Source organism: Oryza brachyantha, chromosome 9, assembly GCF_000231095.2.
Source record: "Oryza brachyantha chromosome 9, ObraRS2, whole genome shotgun sequence".
Lineage (NCBI taxonomy): Eukaryota > Viridiplantae > Streptophyta > Magnoliopsida > Poales > Poaceae > Oryza > Oryza brachyantha.
The window spans coordinates 10,937,350-10,957,018 of NC_023171.2; the positions used below are offsets into that span (position 1 = coordinate 10,937,350).

The 19,669-nt window shown below is 39.0% G+C and overlaps 2 protein-coding genes across 2 annotated transcripts; both read right to left on the reverse strand.

The window, feature by feature from the left end:
* Positions 1-3,035: 3,035 nt before the first annotated feature.
* LOC102707996 (probable BRI1 kinase inhibitor 1) lies at positions 3,036-4,328 on the reverse strand. The gene has a single exon (XM_040527705.1). It carries the CDS (start codon positions 4,207-4,209, stop codon positions 3,448-3,450), a length of 762 nt encoding a protein of 253 aa, XP_040383639.1. The 5' UTR covers positions 4,210-4,328; the 3' UTR covers positions 3,036-3,447.
* Positions 4,329-12,064: 7,736 nt separating this feature from the next.
* Positions 12,065-17,862, reverse strand: LOC102715233 (probable protein phosphatase 2C 69). Its single transcript, XM_006660642.3, has 9 exons — positions 17,543-17,862; positions 16,923-17,094; positions 16,276-16,429; positions 16,141-16,204; positions 14,965-15,072; positions 14,361-14,486; positions 14,042-14,274; positions 12,903-13,105; positions 12,065-12,733 (listed from the first exon to the last, which is right to left on the reverse strand). The coding sequence occupies exons 1-9, from the start codon at positions 17,747-17,749 to the stop codon at positions 12,726-12,728; spliced, it is 1,275 nt and encodes a 424-aa protein (XP_006660705.2). The 5' UTR covers positions 17,750-17,862; the 3' UTR covers positions 12,065-12,725.
* Positions 17,863-19,669: the final 1,807 nt, after the last annotated feature.

Sequence of the window (19,669 nt, forward strand, 5' to 3'; positions counted from 1 at the left end):
GGTCATTTGGTCAGATTGTGTTGGATTGGGGCTTGGAATGTTGGGCTAGGAGGGCCGGGTAAGCAGTCAAGCTGACTGGTTAACAGTTACCACCACGTTGTGATTGTGTTCAGGTTGGCTCAGGTGCTTACTGTAGACTATACGTGTTCTGCACTTCTGCGTGATTTGTCAGTTGTCATTTGTGTTGCTTGACTTGGCTTAACTTTAATCCATAATCCAAACAAAAAACCCTGAGCTTGAGGGCAAAATGGAGAAGAGGCTTACTACATGGTAAGGTCCAAGGCCGGTGGCTACAAGGCCCAGTCTGCACTTCACCTTGGTTTAGGAAGGAGAGAAAAGCCCACATACCCTAGCTTGGTTGGACCCTCCTAAAAGAAAAGGATACAAGGCTTGGGAAGCATAGAAGTGCCAAAAATTTAGCCCATCCTGAATTTTAGAACCGGCTGTCTCAAGAAAAATAATTTCAGTATAGGCAGTTAAAATGCTTTGTGTGGAAAGCATGAGAGAAAAGTAGGCCTTGAACTGAGGGAGTCTACACATGTTTGACATCTCTAGTTGTAAAACTTTTGGTAGCTGCAGCAGCTACTTGGGCACAAAAAGTGATCATATTACAATGCACCTGTTCGGCAGAAGCTTTCGGAGAATGACAATGGATAGTCCAAAATTTATATACATCCTTGTTTAACTTGTTAGAATAACGACAGGCAAATAAACGATCAACACAGTAAATCAATTATAGAAGATACGAGATTTAACGTGAAAAATCCTCTTAAGGTATGAGAGAAAAAACTACGGGCGCCAGCCAGCAAAATATCTTCACTATTTCGAGATGAGATTACAACGCCGCACGACGGTTTACAAGAGATATATATAAGGTGAAACTCTAAAATCCATAGAGTCCGTACCAAGCCTCTGCTTCGCTCCATCAAAGTCGGCCTCTCATATAACTCAACATAACTTATGGGCATACTAAACACCATTGCAAATTGCATATCAGCAAAGCGTAAATTAAAAAAAAAAAGAATAACCAGGTTTTTAAGTTAAAGATATGTACCTCGATCTGGTCAATCAAATGATACGCCAAGTTTTTTTTTTTTCAATTCCCCCTTCCACTCCCTTCACCGGAGGGCCTCTTTTGTAATAGTTTTTTTTACATAAAAAAACAAAGCTTACAGTTTTTCAGAGTCTGTTATTTCAACACTAACCTCCACAGTTTGATATGCCCAAACTTATTTGTCCGTCCCATCCCGAAGGATCCTTGTCTGTTCTGAGAGCATGCCCACTAAGATCTTATTTGGTTTCTTAAGTCCTATAACTAAGAACTAAAGTTTAGTCCCTACTTTAGTCTGTACTATTTGGTTCAAGGGACTAAATGGTGACTAATGAGCAGTTAAAGCGTGACTATTTGGTCTGGTGGCCCCACCACACATGTTTAGTTCCTTTAGTCTCAAATAACCATCTTCTTTAGGACTTATTTTAGTATCTTAAATAGAGACTTTTTAGTTGTTCCTGTTTAGGATTTTAGAGAGTAAAAGGGACTAACAGGGACTAATAAATAGGTACTAAACATGAACTAAATATACATGATTCAGTCCTCTATAACCAGTCTCTCTGCAAGATGTATATATTAAGATCTCTAATCTTAATTTAATGTATTAATTACCTGAGATCCAAAGAGTAAATATGTCTGACATGACCGTGAAGGCGTGAACGATGACGAAAATTTTATATTTATATACCTCTTCACTACAATACGTTCCAAAATCAACTTGTATCACCCCAAAATATTGTTAATAATAGAAGTTGCATAGCAAAAATAAGTTTATTCGAGATAACATCAAGTAGATTTTGGAGAGAACATGACTCCTAATTTTCCCCTTCAGTCCGTGACAGGGTAGAATTGTAGCCGGCGATCATCGGGCCCACAGCAAAGCTAATGAGCAAACATTCATGCTACTGCCGGCCTATGTAATAAGTGTTAAAGTAGGACTTATTGTAATTCATGTTAACAACAAAAAGAAAATAAAAACCACCTTTGATTTACAATAGATCTATATTATAAGAGCATTTTTCCTATCCTTGAGAAGGTACCATGAAGTACCACTGTTTTCTATATAAAATTTAATATCTCTTAGAAAACAGTGTTATCCCCTGTTATCTTCTCAAAGATAGTAAATTGCTTATATTATAATAATGATGTAGATTTATTGAGATTTATGTTGGACTATGTAGCAATTATTAATGTGGAACTTATTATTATCAATGCTAATAAGAGAAACAGAGAATAAAAAAACATCTTTTGGTAGATCCAAATTATGGTGATGCAGATTTATTATGATACCTTTAAATTATGTTTTGATACAGGAAGCCAAACACTTTGCATATGAGCTCTTATCTACTCATCATTATTCATTCGTGAATAATCAGAAATGGAGTTGTATAATTCCGATCTCTTACGCTTCCCATAAGAAAATGACATAGAATTACAAGTTTTAAAATACGACTTTTACTCGGACCATTATTGTCGGGATGACCTCAATTTTGCACAATGATCCTTTTTGGGCCAATATTTCGCAAAAATACCCTCGGCCGCGACAACACGCGACAGTGTGGGCCGGGCCGCCGGCCTCGCACCTCGGTGGCGAGCAAAGTGCGTCGTCTAGACGCCGGGCATCACGATCGTTCTTGACGCCGTCGACCATCGATCGACTTCGTCGGCGGCGGCGATGCGCGGCCATGAGATCCAAACTAGTGGTACGCACCAACGAAAAGCAGCGAATCGACATGGAGAAGATCTAAGCTGGTAGTACTAGCTATCGACAAAAGCTCGATGGTTACCTCCAGTGTCGATTCGTGTTCAATCATTTGTTAATTTCTGGATGAAAACCCTGATCAATTTCTCATGGTAAAAATGTGGATGGAATCTAGCTAGCTAGGCAGAGCCGGCCGGCCGGTCATATGAGGTGAGTGTGGTCAGGTTGAATAATTGTGTCGAGATTAATTAACATGGGAGTTACTATCGTCATTTCGTCTGAAAGTGGCGTGTAGCAGAATCGGTCCTGGGCTTTTATTGAACGACGACAATGTTGTCACTCCAAAGATTCCAGTACTATCATATCGCCATGCCAAGTTCCAAGCACTACAGTGTGATACAGTGATAGTTAAGCACCTCAACAATAGCAGTAAAGTTTTGCAAATTAAGAGATACTACGTATATTACTATCCGTACGTATATATAAAGCTCTTCGTTTTCATCTGTTCTTACGTATACATCTTTACATGAACAAGAGAGAGTACCAAATTTACTATTTTTTCTTCTTCTGAAGCTCGAAAAGCTATATTGGAAACCTGATCAAATGCTCGCGACACGTACGCATGGCAATAGGCACATGTGCGTCTCCGTACGACGATGAATTTTTACTTGTTACATTTTACACTAGCCTCGGTTTACTTGGCCACGGCGATGGAGTTCTTGCAGTGCGCGATGGCGGCCTCTATGGCGCTCTGCAGCTCCTCCATGGTGCTCTCCTCCGACGAAGTCGAGACCTTCACCGACCCGCCCACGGACAGGTGGCCGCTGTTCGTCGGAGACGCGCGCAGCGAGGCCGGCGCCGAGGAGAGCTGCCCGCGCCGCCGCCTCCACCGCTCCCGCTGCTCCCTCAGAGCGCTCGGGCCGTGCACCGAGAACGAGTGCGGCCTCCGCCGCTGCTGCTCCCGCCTATCCCTCTCCCCGCCGTGGCGGCCGGAGAAGGAGGCGAGCAGGTGCTCCACCATGGACGCCATGTACTTTTTCACCCACTGCCCCACGTCCAGCCCCCTCCTCGCCCTCGCCTTCCTCTTCACCTCCTCGGCCTTCCCGGCCGTGTCCCTGCTCTCGCCTGATCTCCACGAGCCGCCAAGCCCGGAGAAGAACGGCGACGACGCCTTGTTCTTGGCCTTGTCCCTGTCCTTGCCGCCGCCTGAGGCTTGGTGATGATGATGGCTTGCTTTGGCGTAGTTGTTGTGGCTGAGGTCGCTGCCGACGCGGCCGAGGGGCGGCGTGCGGGACATGTCGGCGGCGGACGGAGGCGAGGAAGGGAGGTAGCAGGAGAAGGAGAAGTCGAAGTCGCGGGAGGAAGGGGAGGTGGTGGTGGCCGGAGAGAGGAGCGGTGGTGGGGGATGTGTGGTTGGCTTGAACAGTGGTGGCGACCGCGGCCGTGGTGTGTTCATGGCCTTCGGTGGTAGGGTTTGTGTGCTCGCTCGCTTGCGCGCGCGAGAGAGTGGGTGGCAAGGTTAGGTCGACAGCTGTACGTGTAGTGGGGGATGCGCGCATCGGCATGGCGAATGGCAACGGCCGGCTATGGGGTTTAACCTGTGGAATGCGATGGTGCATAAGTGTACCCATGCACTAAGTACAGGCTCCTGGGTGGTTAACTTATCAAGTGAAGGACAAGATCATCACTGCAAAGTACTCTCCGTCTACGATGTTGCTTTTTATATAGGACATTTTCCCCGAAGTATAAGGAGCAACACCGTTTCCTATATAAAATTTTGTACTTATTGGTACCTTAGATAGTAGAAGGTATTAAATTTTATATAGAAAACAGTGATATCTCATAGTATCTTCTCAAGTATGAGAAAAATATTTTTTATATATTATTAATAAAAAATATATATTTATTATTTATTTTGTTGTGAGTAGATTTATCACTCAATATATTTTAATTATAACTTGTATTCTTATAAATTTATACAAAATTTTTTGAATAAAATAAGTGATTAAACATGTGCCAAAAAATTAATGAGTAGTAGGCTAGTAGCTTATGGATGATCATCGTGAAAAATAATGTCGATAAAGAACACATCCAGTAAAGGGACGTTGATGTGAAATGTTACAACAAACGGTAAACTGGCATGCAAGTAATAAAGAAATTACGCTAAAACTAGTACGCGGATATTCCTAGTTAACTTTATTATTTTTGGTATTTTTGGTAGAATTTATATAAGTTGAATTTAAATATGTATGCTTGTGGAATGATATGTTTTATATTAATATATATTATTTTGTCTTAATTTTTTAATACCTATTTAAATGATATATAAGAAAGGAGTGAATATTGCACGAAGTGATGTAAATATTTTTCGTAGTATTACACATAGCTACGGGAGATCGGCACGGACCCACAGTTGCTTATGTACATATCTACGTGTGTGTCCTCCAACACACGCAAAAGAGAATAAATCCATGATCTTTTACTTAAATTTCCATTGGAAAACGATTTCTTGGTCATAAATGGGACCTGACTAGATAATTTCTTTTAAGAATATTGTGACATGATTATTTAAAATAATATTTTTGGACCTTAAATTTTAGCAAAATATTATCTGTTCTTGTACACAAATTTAGGCATGATTTATATTCTATACAAAATTAGTGTGCTACTCTCTTTATATATATTTGTAGTAAACTAGTCAAACCCCACGGGGAAATTTAAGTGGAACTAGACTAAAGTTTATTTGAAAATACAATCACCATATTTGTGTGCAGCCGGCATATATTGATTTTGATCGATCTACACTAATTTAAATCCACCGTGACTAATGATATAGGTTTTTTTAGATTAACCTGATAATTTATAACCATACGAAACGAATATTGTTGACTTATCCTATATTAGCCCCTTTTTTCTTCTTAGATATGCAAACGACCAAATTTTAAATTCACTTGAGGCATAAGATTTCGTAAAACGAAGGCAAATATATGATATTCCATCTCGGTCGATTAACAGCAGAATGCCTCAATCTGGGATGACATGTTATTATTCCGTGATAATATCGAGTGGCCCATTCGTACACTAATTGGTATAGCCTCAACCGGTGGCATTTAATGTGTGCAAATCGATTGATATGTACATGTATCCGTAGCTCCATATGGACCATCATGCCATGTCTCCTCCAACCCAAAGCAATGATTAACCGACCAATTAAAAGTTTAAAACTACCTTTGTCTTTGGTCGATAGTGAATGTTTTGTGATTCATTCAATGGTGCACAAGAACAATATGTCAAAACTGTTGAGAAACCCTCCGTGCCTTCTCTTTGTAGATCTAGCCTAATTTCAAAAATACATGACTCTGCTCCATTGACGTCATTTTATTTTAAAGGATTCTAACTATAAGTTATTTTTCTTATAATAGCTTACCAACAATTACAATGGAATTTTAGAAAAGAAAACATTGTCATCAGCCCATTCTTATTAATATTTTTTTTACATGTATCATCTTTTTATTTCTACATATAGCTGTTAGTTGATAAGTGGGCCCTTTGCTCTTACACTTTCGTGCGGGGCGTGTCAATGTTTAGTTTTTTATAGAAAAATGAAACGTTATATTTGTAAATAAAAATAAATCATAAATAAAACGTTAATATATGTATTCTTATCGATCTAAAAGCCAAGGCTAAAAATAAATTTCAGTAAAGAGCGAAGTGTACCAGCGGTCTCTAAACTTGTGTGCATGTGTCATCTAAGTCTCTGAACTCTCAAAATGTATTTTTGGGTCCCCAAACTTGTCCGGGGGTGTCATATAGATCCAAACGAGCTTCAACCCGCTCCATCCGCTGACGTGGCATGCCACGGTGGCACCTACGAGAAGGGATATAAAAGAATAAGGAGAAGAGAGAGATACTGACATGTGGGACCCACATGACACCACCAACATGTAGGCACCACCGTGGCATGCCACGTCGGCGAATGGAGCGGGTCGGAGCTCGTTTGGACCTATATGACACCGCGGATAAGTTCGGGGACCCAAAAATGCATTTTGAGAGTTCAGAGACCTAGATGACACATGCACACAAGTTTAGGGATCCACTTCACTCTTCGGTAAAAATACCCCCAAAATTAACTCAAACTGTAATGTTAAAATTTAAATTTTGGTTTAATAAGCAAAAGCGAAAAGATGATAATGTTTCTTTATGTCTTCGCAAAAAGTAATGAGTTGATAATATGGTGAGAGATTCACCACTAAACCCCCTTGGTTCTTTTAAAGTAGTAGATATAGGAACTAAGAAAATCACTCAAATGACTTTGCTGCCCTTTACTACCTCTAGATTTGTTGAAATATATGAAACTAATGAATTTATCCAGTCTTTGGTATGCACCTTTTATAATTGTTTTGCTAGTATAACATAATTGTAATATCTAACAAATTAATAATATTGTAAAATTACTTAATACGAAAAATGTACCATATGATGTTCATGTTTTCAAACCACAAATTTTAGAGCTACTTATGATAGATGTTTCAAAAGTTTGATCGAATAAAGTCAATGTTGTCATATAAATTTAATTATGTAAGGAGTAATAATATTGTATTAAAAAGAAGAGTAGTTTATTTGCAAACATTTAGTTAAGAAGGGATAAAAAGGAAGAAAATATGAAATGGTGCCTGGAAGTTCATGAACAACTTATATTTTACGAAAGAGTTGAGAAGTACGAAATGACTTATCTAAAAGGGAAATTAAGGACGATATAAGAGCAAGTATGGTAGAAGGCTATAAATCATCTACAAGCGTACGTGGATGAAAGAGAAAATAAAAAATAAGGAGGTTTTGGCTCTTATATATGCAAGAGTTATCTCTGCACATTTTTCATGATAAATTCATTAAATGTCTAAGTGAAAGAAAGATATATTAGAAAAATATTAAAGTTAACCTTATAACTAATCTATTGTATAAATTAGCTCTAATATAAACTTATAGCTATTAGTCAACTATGCTATTATATTAAACTTGCTCTAAATTTTGCATATATTAATAAAACCAAGAGAAACCAGAAACGTGTACCCTCTACTTATCGAATGTTTGTTTCCCTCTAACTTTTTTAAGTCTAATTTACATCAAATGTTTAGACACTAATTAGAAGTATTAAATATAGACTATTAGTAAAACTCACCCCACACTCTACAGTATTTCGCGAGATGAATCTATTGAGCCTAATTAGTCTATGGTTAGCGAATGTGATGCTACCGTAAACATTTGTTAATCGTGGATTAATTAAGCTTAAAAATTTGTCTAATGAAATAGTCTTTATTTATGTAATTAGTTTGGTTACCAGTCTATATTTAATACTCATAATTAATATATAAATATCCGTTGTGACAAGAGACTAAAAAAAGTCCCTGAATCCAAACAGCTACCTACTAGTCTGGTAGCTATGCAGAAGGATCAATCAATCCAACGGCAGCTGGTAAACCATCGTCGCACATGCATGCACGAGCACGAACCAGCTAGCTTCTGGCGCCATTAGAATCCACGGTCCACGGATGACACTGTACAGAGCCTAGGTGCACTACTTCATCGATCGGATTATTGTCGTTATTTGGTCCACATCAATACGTTTTGTGGGAAAAAAAACTTTGTTGTACCGCATTGATTAGACCGTTTATTAAGTTTGTTTTTTGAGATAATTATTTTATCTCTATTATAAAGAAATAAAGAATCCATTGTAACAATCCAATCAATTATATCTCAAACGGGCTTGTAAGCAGAATGTTAGAAACCGCATCTTTAACTGGAGCACTACATTTTCTGAAAAGGTAGCATATATTTGAATTGTGGTTTTTTATAATAATGTGTGAGATACATATATTTCTTAGTCGTTGTCTTAGCAATCATTAAAAAAAATAGAGCGTGGCAATGGAAGTGATGAAGAAAATAAAAGCCTAAAATTTTTACAATTAAATTCTAAAATTCAAAATAACTATAGCTTTTTTAGAAAAAAAAATAATGTCAAACAGTGCCACAAGCCCGGTAGACTCCAACCTGTTGGGCAGCAGTACAGGTGGCCCAGGATTGATCGGTAGAAGAGGCCATCGGGTCAAGCTAAGCGGCTGTACGGCCACGCCTCTCGTATAGTGAAGGGATAATTGTATCAACTGGCAGCGGCTGATGCTTCGTATGTGGCCGTGTGTTACTGTAGCGATGCAACCTCAGCCAGCTAAAACGAGCGGCCTAAATTGTTCCTACTGATTTCATAAGTTGAACTCTAAATTGTGTTAGGCTTGTGCACAATAATTAAAGAAACAATCTAAATAATAAATTGTTTTTTTATTTATAAGAGTTACTTTATTTGTTCCAAAATGTAAGTATTTCTTCAATTTGAATCTCCTTGTCAGTCCGCACTCATTATGTTTATATCAATAACATAGACGATTGTCTTAATATAGTTCTTATAGGTTAATCGACTGGTCGTATCGGCTCATTAACCAATTGGTCGTTTGATTTAATTGTTTCTATCTTGCTTGTTAGTTGCAGTGGGTAAATTGGCTGGCATGCTCCAAACCTAGATTTGATAGGACTGCACTAGAGTTGAGCAAACCTTCTATACCTTCGTGTGTCAGCGTGATTTTCGCACCATAGCAGTGTGAATTTTGCATAACAGGAGGTGAGTCACATATAGTTGATTTGCACTAGACTAGTGTCATATTTTCTGAACTTTAACTGTGAATAAAAATTAAACTATTTTGTTTCAAAACATGGAGACCATATACACAAATTAATCTTGAAAAATGCTTCAACGATATCTTTTATATTTTTTATATTTCCATATATATTGTAAAGAAAATAGTGGTCAAAGTTTTTTTTAGTCCATGCCCTTCCAAAACAAAATTATTCTCAAACCGGAGGGAATAGTATGTCGAACATTTTCTGTGTTAGAGTTTTCTTTGGCAACAACCAAGTGACCTCTGATTACGCTATAAGTCCAGAGCCGATGAGGGAAAATATGTCTATGAGCATTAATAAAAAGCGCCCCATCAGAAAAAAAAGGATAGGAAAAATTAGGACACCGTAGAATCATGAATGGATCCGTTGACTCATCCTTTTTCATCCCGTCTCAGTACACGGGCATACTGCTATAAGTTTTAAAATGTCATGCACTTAGAAAATAGTTGAGAAGGGTAAAACAAACTACATGGGAAATTAGAAGGATTATAATTCTATCAAACGTAAGCACAGCTAAAAAAATCCAGATGAAGAGAGACGGAGAGTGCGCCCTATACATATATACTCCCTTCGTTATAAAATAAGCGAAGTTTTCTGGTTCAAATTAATTTAAGTTGAACTAAGAGTTATGTTTATTTTAAGACAGAGAAATTGTCTACACTGTGTGACTCTGTGCGGGTGCAACATCCGCTGTTTAGTACTTGGGACAACCATAAATTTGCCACTTGTTTAAAACGTTATTATAAAACTATCATTAGAAAATTATAAATATATCAGTATAGCTGTCATTCTGAAAGATGGAACCCAGGTCACATGCATGGGTAAGCTCCAGGATTGTTTGATTGCACCTGCCGGACTTATGATTGGCATGCATAACACACAGCAGCCTATAGATGGAGCCTTATCTTTTTGTGCTCTTCTTCCTGTCCATGCCTGCCTGCTTCTCGCTCGATCTATTTGAGTGGTCATTTCGTTTTCCAAGCTGCCCTGGGAGCAAAATCCAATGGTATACGACCGTGACGCATGCATTCTCTTCGGTCACGAACATATAACTAACATGCACACATCACCAGAGAAGGTGTGGGTGTGCCGTACCTTCCGTCGCTTCTGCTGTTCATTCCGGTCAGGCATGCACGGCCGAAAGATCCACGAGCCGGCCGCCCGGTGCACTAATCAAGTATTATCCCTCTTGCACGTTATAAGATTATGAACATATATTAAATATATAGATTAATCTATGAATAAATCCAAATAGAACTAAAATTCATATAAATGTTAATCAATATGAACATGTATTGAGAGTTTCTTTACCATCTTTAAAAGTATATCGATGTACATATTTTTAGTGTAAAACTCTTAGGCCGTGTTCGGCAGGAGAGGAAGGTGTGTTAGTTAGCCGCAAGAAAAACGTATAAACAGATTAGTACATGATTAATTAATTATTAAAAATATAAAATAGATTAATATGCTTTTTTAAAACAACTTTCCTATAGAAAAATTTCACAAAAAGTATACCGTTTAGAAATTCGGAAAGCGTGCATGCAGAAAACGAGTGAATCTAGTTTATTAAGTTGGATTGCCTAATGCGACCTTAGTACCTAAAAAATACCGTATATCTTAAGCTACTAGAATTTTACACTAAAATTTTTGGAGCCTCAATATACGGGTAAAAAACCCATATAATAAACACATATATTGATCTATTGACGAGAAATCTGGATGAAAATAAAGAACTTTGTTAAGAGCATCCCCAACAGCTTATCCATCCCATCCTCCATCTTAAAAATAAAGGATGAAGAGTACAAGTTGAGTTCCAGCAGAATATCTATCTCGTCATCTATTTTTAAATGTCATCCATATCAGGAGAGAGAAACTATATATTTAGATGTTCTCTCTCTAATCCTCCAAATAGATATAAAGGATATCATACATAGATGATATGCTGGAGTACAAAGGGATATGGAGGATAAAAGTGTTTTAGATGATCATCCAAATAAAAATATGGATGACCAAATTTAAATAAACTGTCAGGGATAAATTTAGATAAATTTAGATGAGCTGTCGGGATGCTCACCGGCCGGCTATCGTCTTGCAATCGTCAGGTGGCGCGTGCGGCTATCGTCTTGCAATCGTCAGGTGGCGCGTGCAAATCCCAGTGGGTGAGCTGTTGTTTTGGCGAGAGGGGGTGTATGTAGCATTTGTTTGTTGCACGGTCTTCTGCTCGATCACGTCTCCGGCTTTTCATGTCTAAATGTTTAATTCCTTGGTTGAGAGGAGACAAAGGTGATGTGCAAGTGACAAAAGTCTGAAGTCTGGACTCTGCAGGGGGTGATCTGTCCCAGGCTCCCCGCGTTCACTTACACAGTAGTGCTCCATCCGTTCGATATTACGAGAATTTATAAATTCATCTAAATTTATCCACGTATCAATATATATATATTATATATATATATATAAATTAATTAGTACAATGTGAATCTGTTCGTAGACAAGATCTAAAAATCTAAAAGTCTTCCAATATAAAATGGATGAATGAATAGTGCATACCACTGATGGTATACAGTGCAATAACAACCCGGTGATCTGAATGGTTGCTTCAGCTGTTTAGCACAACTGCACAAGTGACCAAGACGGCAAGATGTGTGTACATATGGGACCAACACAGTACAGCATAGCTGGAGAAAAGGAGAGAGACAGGGTAGATGATAGTTACAAGTTAGGCTTATATGGATCCTTTCACAGGATGTAGTACGATAGATCTGGAGTACAACTAGTCCTTTTTAAGAAAAATCAAATAAAAAAACTGAAGAACTAGAACATTCACTACTTAGTAGGAGTATTTCTTTTTTTGAACCATCAGTCGTCAATCCATCTACAAATTAACAAATTAAAGAATAATTGTGGTCCTCTAGGCCCCTGTACAATGATTTCTATATATTGAAATGGCATGGGAAAGCTAACCCATGCTAAGGATTCTACTCTCCTCTTCTGAACAATGTACTGTTTTCTATGTTTATCCAGCTTTTTTGATGATGCTATGATAATCCAACTGATTAACGAATCTCCAATCTATTTTGCCAAGAATACTTTGTATTACTTGACTACAAAGAACAATGTTGCGAAATAACTGGTTAACTAACTAGTCTTTCTAGTAACAAAGAAAAGAATATTGATTGTATGAAAGAATCTTTCCAACGATTGGGGCTGCCACATTTCACCACTCACAAAGCCATTTACTGTAGATTAAGAATCTGAATAGGAAAAATGCATCAAAAAACAAATCAGTAAGCATCAAAGAAAAATTCAGTAATCTAAATAAGCGTCACGAACATATCAGTAATCTAAAGATTACATGACAACTTTACTGGTAAACATGTTGTTCGAGAACCAAGATAAATAACATAACGAATTTAGCAATACCTGTTGGAGGCCGTTTCCCCTCCATTGCATCTTTCTTTTCATTGCAGCTTTGGCACAGGAAAGGCCCCTGCCATCCTTGCAATTTTTCGTGTTGCAATGGATTGCTGTGTAGAGAAACTCCTTGACCAGCTTTCAGCTGTACCTGGCAAACTGCACAGCTGAAGGGCTTAAACATGCTCTGAAGTGCATAACCTGCAGCAAGCCTGTATAACAAACATGTGAGAAATCAAGACCATGATGCCTAAAAAAAACATTAAAAGGTACGCAATCTAATGGAAAGATGAACAGTTTTGCATTTCAAAGATATTGAAAAGATGAATGGACGATTTGAAACTTTTGCTGAACCTCCTGAACCTATCTCGAAAATGTAACTCATATCCATCAATAATAAAACAACAACACACCCTGAACTTTAGTTACCATACCGTTTTAGTATCAGTAATTATTGACTTCCACAAGTAAAGGCCAGGAATCTCATCCATTTTGGTTTGAAAGAAAACTATTTCCGGCAGTTGACGAGGTTCGGTTAAGTGATTACGACCAAAAATTAACATGCATCAACCAGATCTGGCTGGTTTCAGAACAGAAATATAATTTAACATGTAAACGACCAGAGAAAAAGAAAGGATCCAATCTAGTGGGGTTGGAAAAGGAATCAGCAGACAACATTGAATATAACGTGCAAGGAAACATGAATGAAGTTGTGTACTCCATCAGTCAACAGTGCCAACCTCCAACTCATCTGATGTTCCCAATAATTCCTTAAAATCCTGCTAACCTTTAGCAGACAGCAGGATACGTTTGCTGTCCACATAAGGCAATGTAGCATCAGATCTAAACAACGAATCATCACAAATCCAAGAACAGTGTTTCTTTACCATCTAACCTGGTATGGTGGTATATTGATATTCACAAGATCATCATCATGATGACAACATTTATTATTCATAAAGAGATATACTCGACAGTACTGAATAGCATTTTGTTATGTCGATGTGTATATTGAGTGCACATGGTCGTTCGAAAACAACAGAAATCCCACCAGTGTTCATTGAAACATGTCTCTTAGAATTATTCATAAAGTTCCTAGTTCCCCTACCCCAAGTGAAGTGATTATGGGAAACTGGTTAACATCATACCTTTTAGAAATCATTGCAGAACCATCCTCAAATATTTCTTCCACCTCATCTGGCTCAGCATACTCTCGATCTAGTTTAAAGGATACATCTGGATGTTTTCGGCGAAACATATTATTGAATACGATCTTCCCCTGCCTCTTTGTGGGAGGACCTGGAGCTAGTTTTTCGGGAGGTAATATGTCCACCACGATGCACGTAGTATCATCTCTTAGTCCTCGAGGTTGAATTGCTTCCTTTAGAATAAAAAAATATTTATAATTCACGAAATGAAGGCCCCAATGTTTGTCATGAAGGAAAATGATAAAGTTCAGACTGTTACATTCACAATTCGATTGGCAGCTACATCTGATGGGAATCCACGAGAACATTCAAGAGCCATTTCAAAAGCCAAATCATCCCATACACCATCACTTGCAATGATAATCCTGCCTCCAGCATTGGATAGCTGTAACAGCAGTACAACAGAAATCAAATATTCCCCAAGAAACAGGTCGTTTGGGACTTTTCAAATTCAAAACTATACAACTTTGACTGCCTAGCGCTTTAGCATAAATTAAGAAAATTTTACATAGTGTAATATTATGAAAGCTCTTGTTATGATAGATTTGAATCTATCACTTTCATATAACCAAAATCTATATTTTAAATGATTTTTGTGGTTAAAGTTAACTTGTGTGACTGCCTGCATTCTAAAATGACTTGTTTTTGAGAGCAGAGGGAGTAATGGACACTGAAACTGCAAACATGTAAATCATAACTAAAAGCATGCGACACCATGAGTTACAAATGTGGTGGAATATTGTAGAAGACACTGTCTTGGAGAAGAAGAATTTTGATGGCATCTGATGAGAAGTAATCATGCACACATAATAGTTGAAACAATGAGACATGCAATGCAGATGAGAATTTGCAACTGAGCTGACCTTCACTTGTTTCACATGAGGAACAGGTATGATGCATTCACCAACATCCATATCCCCAATTGATCTAGATAAGCACAAACCACCTGGCCAACATCTTAGAGGACCAACCTGTAAGCGCAAATGACAATTTTCTAGAATAAAAATCTACTACAGACAACCAAAAAAATATATTAAAAAAATAGGAATCGATACAACAAATTGAACACAGTTGGGAATTAATATAAGGTTACGTAATTCTGATGAGATAAACATTGTCCTAAACGGATTGGGAATTAGAGAATTATATATCCCTTAGAAATATACTAGGACTTTAGATGCACGCCAAATTTGATGCCTCAATCCTATACAGAATGAATTGATATTATTTTCAAGAGTGAAATACGTAGCTGGTCCTTAAACTTATGAGCAGATGTCATCGAGGTCCATAAACTTAAAAGTTATACATCTAGGTTCTTAAACTTTGAAGCGGATGTCATTTAGATCCGTAAACTTTTAAATTGCATATGTAGGTCCTTAAACTTAAGAGTGGATATGATTTAGGTCCGTAAACTTAAAAATTAGACATCTAAGTCTATTATCTTGGTTTAATAAATCATAGTCGGTCCAAATCTTATTTAACTAAAGTTAACCACAGACGGGGTTGTTTGTAAATATAGTACCTACGTGGAATGCCACGTCAGCGGTCAACTTTAGTCAAATGAGTTTTGAACCGGTTATGATTCATTAAACCAAGATGGTGTACCTAGATGTGTAAATTTAAAAGTTAACGGATCTAGATAACATCCACTCCCAAGTTTAAGATCTAGATGTGCAACTTTTTAAGTTCACGGACCTAGATGATATTCACTCCCAAGTTTAAGGGCTAGCCATGTATTTTACTCTATTTTCAAAGAAGAAGAACTTTGAAAGACTATGGTGGAAAATAGAATTGCTATAAGATTGAAAACAGGTGGTCTTAAAAAAGGTAAATTTATCCTATCATATCATAATCTAGGACATTGTTTGACAAGCGTCAAACAAGGACAGTGGAGTGCATACTTAAGACACAAATCATTGAGAACTAAAACTTGGGAGGAGACAAGGAGTTACAGGTTAACAGGAACGTGAGTTAGACGACACACATCCACACTACATACAGCCAATTTTCTCATAGAATTAAGGGTGCAAGTGTCGAACCTGAGGGCCACCTACAAGATTCAGTTTCCCAACCTTGCTTCCACATGCAGTGACACGTTGAACCCTGAAAAAATATGCAGATTGTAGATATTGGACAATTCTTATAAAAACACATTAAAGGCAGGCAAAACTTACTCGTCTTGGTTGGAATCAAAACGATGATCAGCCGACAAATGGTATACTGAACCATCAGCAGATTCTAGTATGCAACGTGAATCACCAACTGATGCTACCGTTACAACCCACTCATCTATTATTACAAATGTAACAGTGGTACCAGAAGTTTCCGCTGAAAACAACAAAAGAGAGTGTTTCAGTAAAGAAAAAAGGCATCACTAAATTTTACAGGTACCTATAACCTAAAGACATCTTAAAGAAGAGCCGCATTTTTGCACACCTACATTTAGCATTAATTATGAAATTGTACTGTTCAACAAATCTGATAGTATGGAATCCAATCAACGAACAGGAACGACAAGAAAAGTTTTAGGACTTTTTTACCATTTTTGAAAAATATCTCAAGGTAAAAAAAATTTTAATACAAATTTTTGATACCTTAAGATACAAAGTAGTTCAAGGTATCACCATTTTTATACTAAAATGTATGATACCTTGAGATACTTTTTCAAAGATAGTAAAAAAGCTCAAAGTTTTATGCATACTTTACTTCGTCCCAAAGTACTGCTTTTTCGCCGGCTTATCAAAGTATACCGCTTAGACATTAGAAAGGGGCATCAATATTGAATTTCATAGGCTTGACAAAAAAAAATGGCCTGATTTACCTACTGCCTGGAAATCTTTGTCTGTCTTGACAAATGCTGCGACAAGTACGCGCGGGAGCACTGCAAGCCACTCCTCCCTGCTCAAACCTGAAGGAATGGCACGTAGAAGATTGTTTAGCAGATTGTCCTTCGCGTACATGGCCGCTCCTGATCCGTTGTGCCCATCAAATAGCTATCAAACAAAGCACAGTGATCAATGAGACAGCGATCGATCAACGCAAGTCCAACAACTCCGGTAAAATACGGCTATTGAACCACTAAATAAATCAAATGCATCAGAGTCATCATCAGTGTACACGCTAGCTTGGACAATGTAACATAGTGTAAACTCAGATTAACCACGATCATCATTTGGATCAGATGAGATAATGCATATGTAGCGCAGCGGGACTTACTTGCGCCCTGAACTAGTCTACATGCAAAATTTGACGAAATCTTGTTATAGACGGGACGGGAGGAAAGCGGAACAATTCAAATGAAAAAAAAAAGAGAAAGAATTAGAGATGCGGAGTGGCAGCCATGGGGACAGGGGTGGCCTCCATGTCTGCCACGCACAACTCGGTGGTATAGGTATTCTAGAACCTTCCAGAATTCGGGGCATGCATAGGACAATGCGGTACCGCGAAGACGGAGAAGGAGGTGGACGGGTCGCCGGCGACGCGCTCCCCGGCCTCGGCGAGGAGCAGCGTGAAGTCCTCCCCCTTGCGGCTGCGCGCCGCCTCCCCGCACAGCACGTCGGGGCGCTCCATCCGCTCGCTCGTCACCTCCCGCCGCAGCAGCACGCCGAGCGGCACCGTTACAGGCGCCGGCGCCGCCGTCATCGCCATCGCTCCTCACAGTCCTCCCCCTCCTCTCCCAAAACCCGAACGATCACGCGCTCGTCCACCTCCCCAAGCAACTCCAACTCCCTTCCCCGCGCCAGTCGCCCACCTCGCTTCGCCCCCCCCCCCCCCCCCCCACAGAGAGAGAAGGTGCGGTGGCCGAAAATCACGCGCGGGGTCGTGGGCGCCACGCGGGGGGCCGGCCGCGACCCCGGCCGGGAGGACAGGAGAGAAGAGAGCGCACGCACGCTGTTGACTTGGAGAGGACGGAGAGGAGAAAGGGGGAGGAGAGGGCGATCGGCAGGGCGGGCGGCCGCGGTTATATCGGGGAAGAAAACGAACGACGCGCAATGGCAACGCAGCTTTGATCTCGCAGCGGCTCTCCGTTGTTTTGCTGGCCTTCCTTTTCTTTGTGTGTTTGCGTGGTAATTTCCACCCATTTTTTGATCTTGTGCCGGGCTGTCTGTGCTGAGCTGGAGGAGACGGGGCGCCCGGCCGCTGGATGGACAGGTGGTGATCGAGCGGCGGCGGCGGCGGCGGCGGCGGATGGCACGAGAAGGCCGGCCACCGGGCCGGACCGTTGGGGAGTCCGCTGCCGTCACTGGCCGGCGGGGCCCGCGGCCCGGGGCCCGGCGTTTGACGGGATCAGGCGAGTGTCCTGGCTTCCGATGGCGTGCCAGCGTGTGTAGTGATTAATTTTCCCCGTGACAGAGGTGGAGACGTTAGATCATTCTGTTTAAGGTGTGGTTTGGAATTGCATCATGTCATAACAATATATTGAAGTGGACGAATGAAACCAATTCATCTAATACAAAATTTTACTTAGCTGTTTTATAGGTGAATAGATGACTTAAATATTATCAAGTAACCAATAAAAATTAATTAAATATGTGCAGATGAAACAAATGGCTGATTGTGAAGATTTAAATCTAGTTTTATATCTAATAAGGAACAATGTACACTTAGGTTTTATGAAACCTAACTCCTCTCTCGTCGTAAAACATATATCATATTAATGTATTTTTATAGCACATATCATTTGATAATATTGAAATACCTAAAAAATTACATTAAAAATTACCTTATGGGTATATTGGTTTACTGGCCCCATTAATACGGGCTTATTATCTGGATATCTCACACGGTGAATGGCATATGCCACATGGTTGTAGCGTGAAACCGTGATACCTTGTCTTTTCACTTATATTTATACTTATAAACCAAAATTTAAATTTTCAATCTTACAGTAGAATTGATTTTGGAGTTTTTTTATTATAGTTTATTTTCAACCTTGACTTTTAAATCACTAAGAGTCCATATACAAAAGTTTTATTCATAAACTATTTTTTGTTTACAAATATACCGTTTGCTTTTTCCCTAAAAAAGTCTAGACAATCAACTCAGGTGTTTTTACCTAACTGAAAATTGTCTTAGACTATTAAATAAAAAAACAACCCTCTTGATTTACACATTATATAAACGAAATCTGTCAAAACAAAATGAGGAGGATCCATAAAACCGATTAGCACAACCACAACATCAACGCTAATCAACTATAACGCGTGTACAAGCATATGAACGGGTATCGGGCCATCAGCTTCGTACTTCCACGGAACAGTACTTCCACGGAACAACGAACAGACGCCACCAAACAAGTTGATGCTGCCGATTTGTCATCAGCAAGACAGCAAACCCAGGCAGACAAATCTTTCTAGAGGGTCTCACGAATGAGGTAGCTTGTAGGTACCAACAAAAGGACGAAAGACTTCGAACAATCGGGGGCGGTGTTACCTTCGGCCGCGTTCGAAGTTGGCACTGCACATAGGTCAAATCATTATATGATTAATTGAGTATTAAATTTTGTAAACTTAAAAATGAATTAATCTGATTCTTTTAAACAACTTTCATATAATTTTTTTTTAAAAA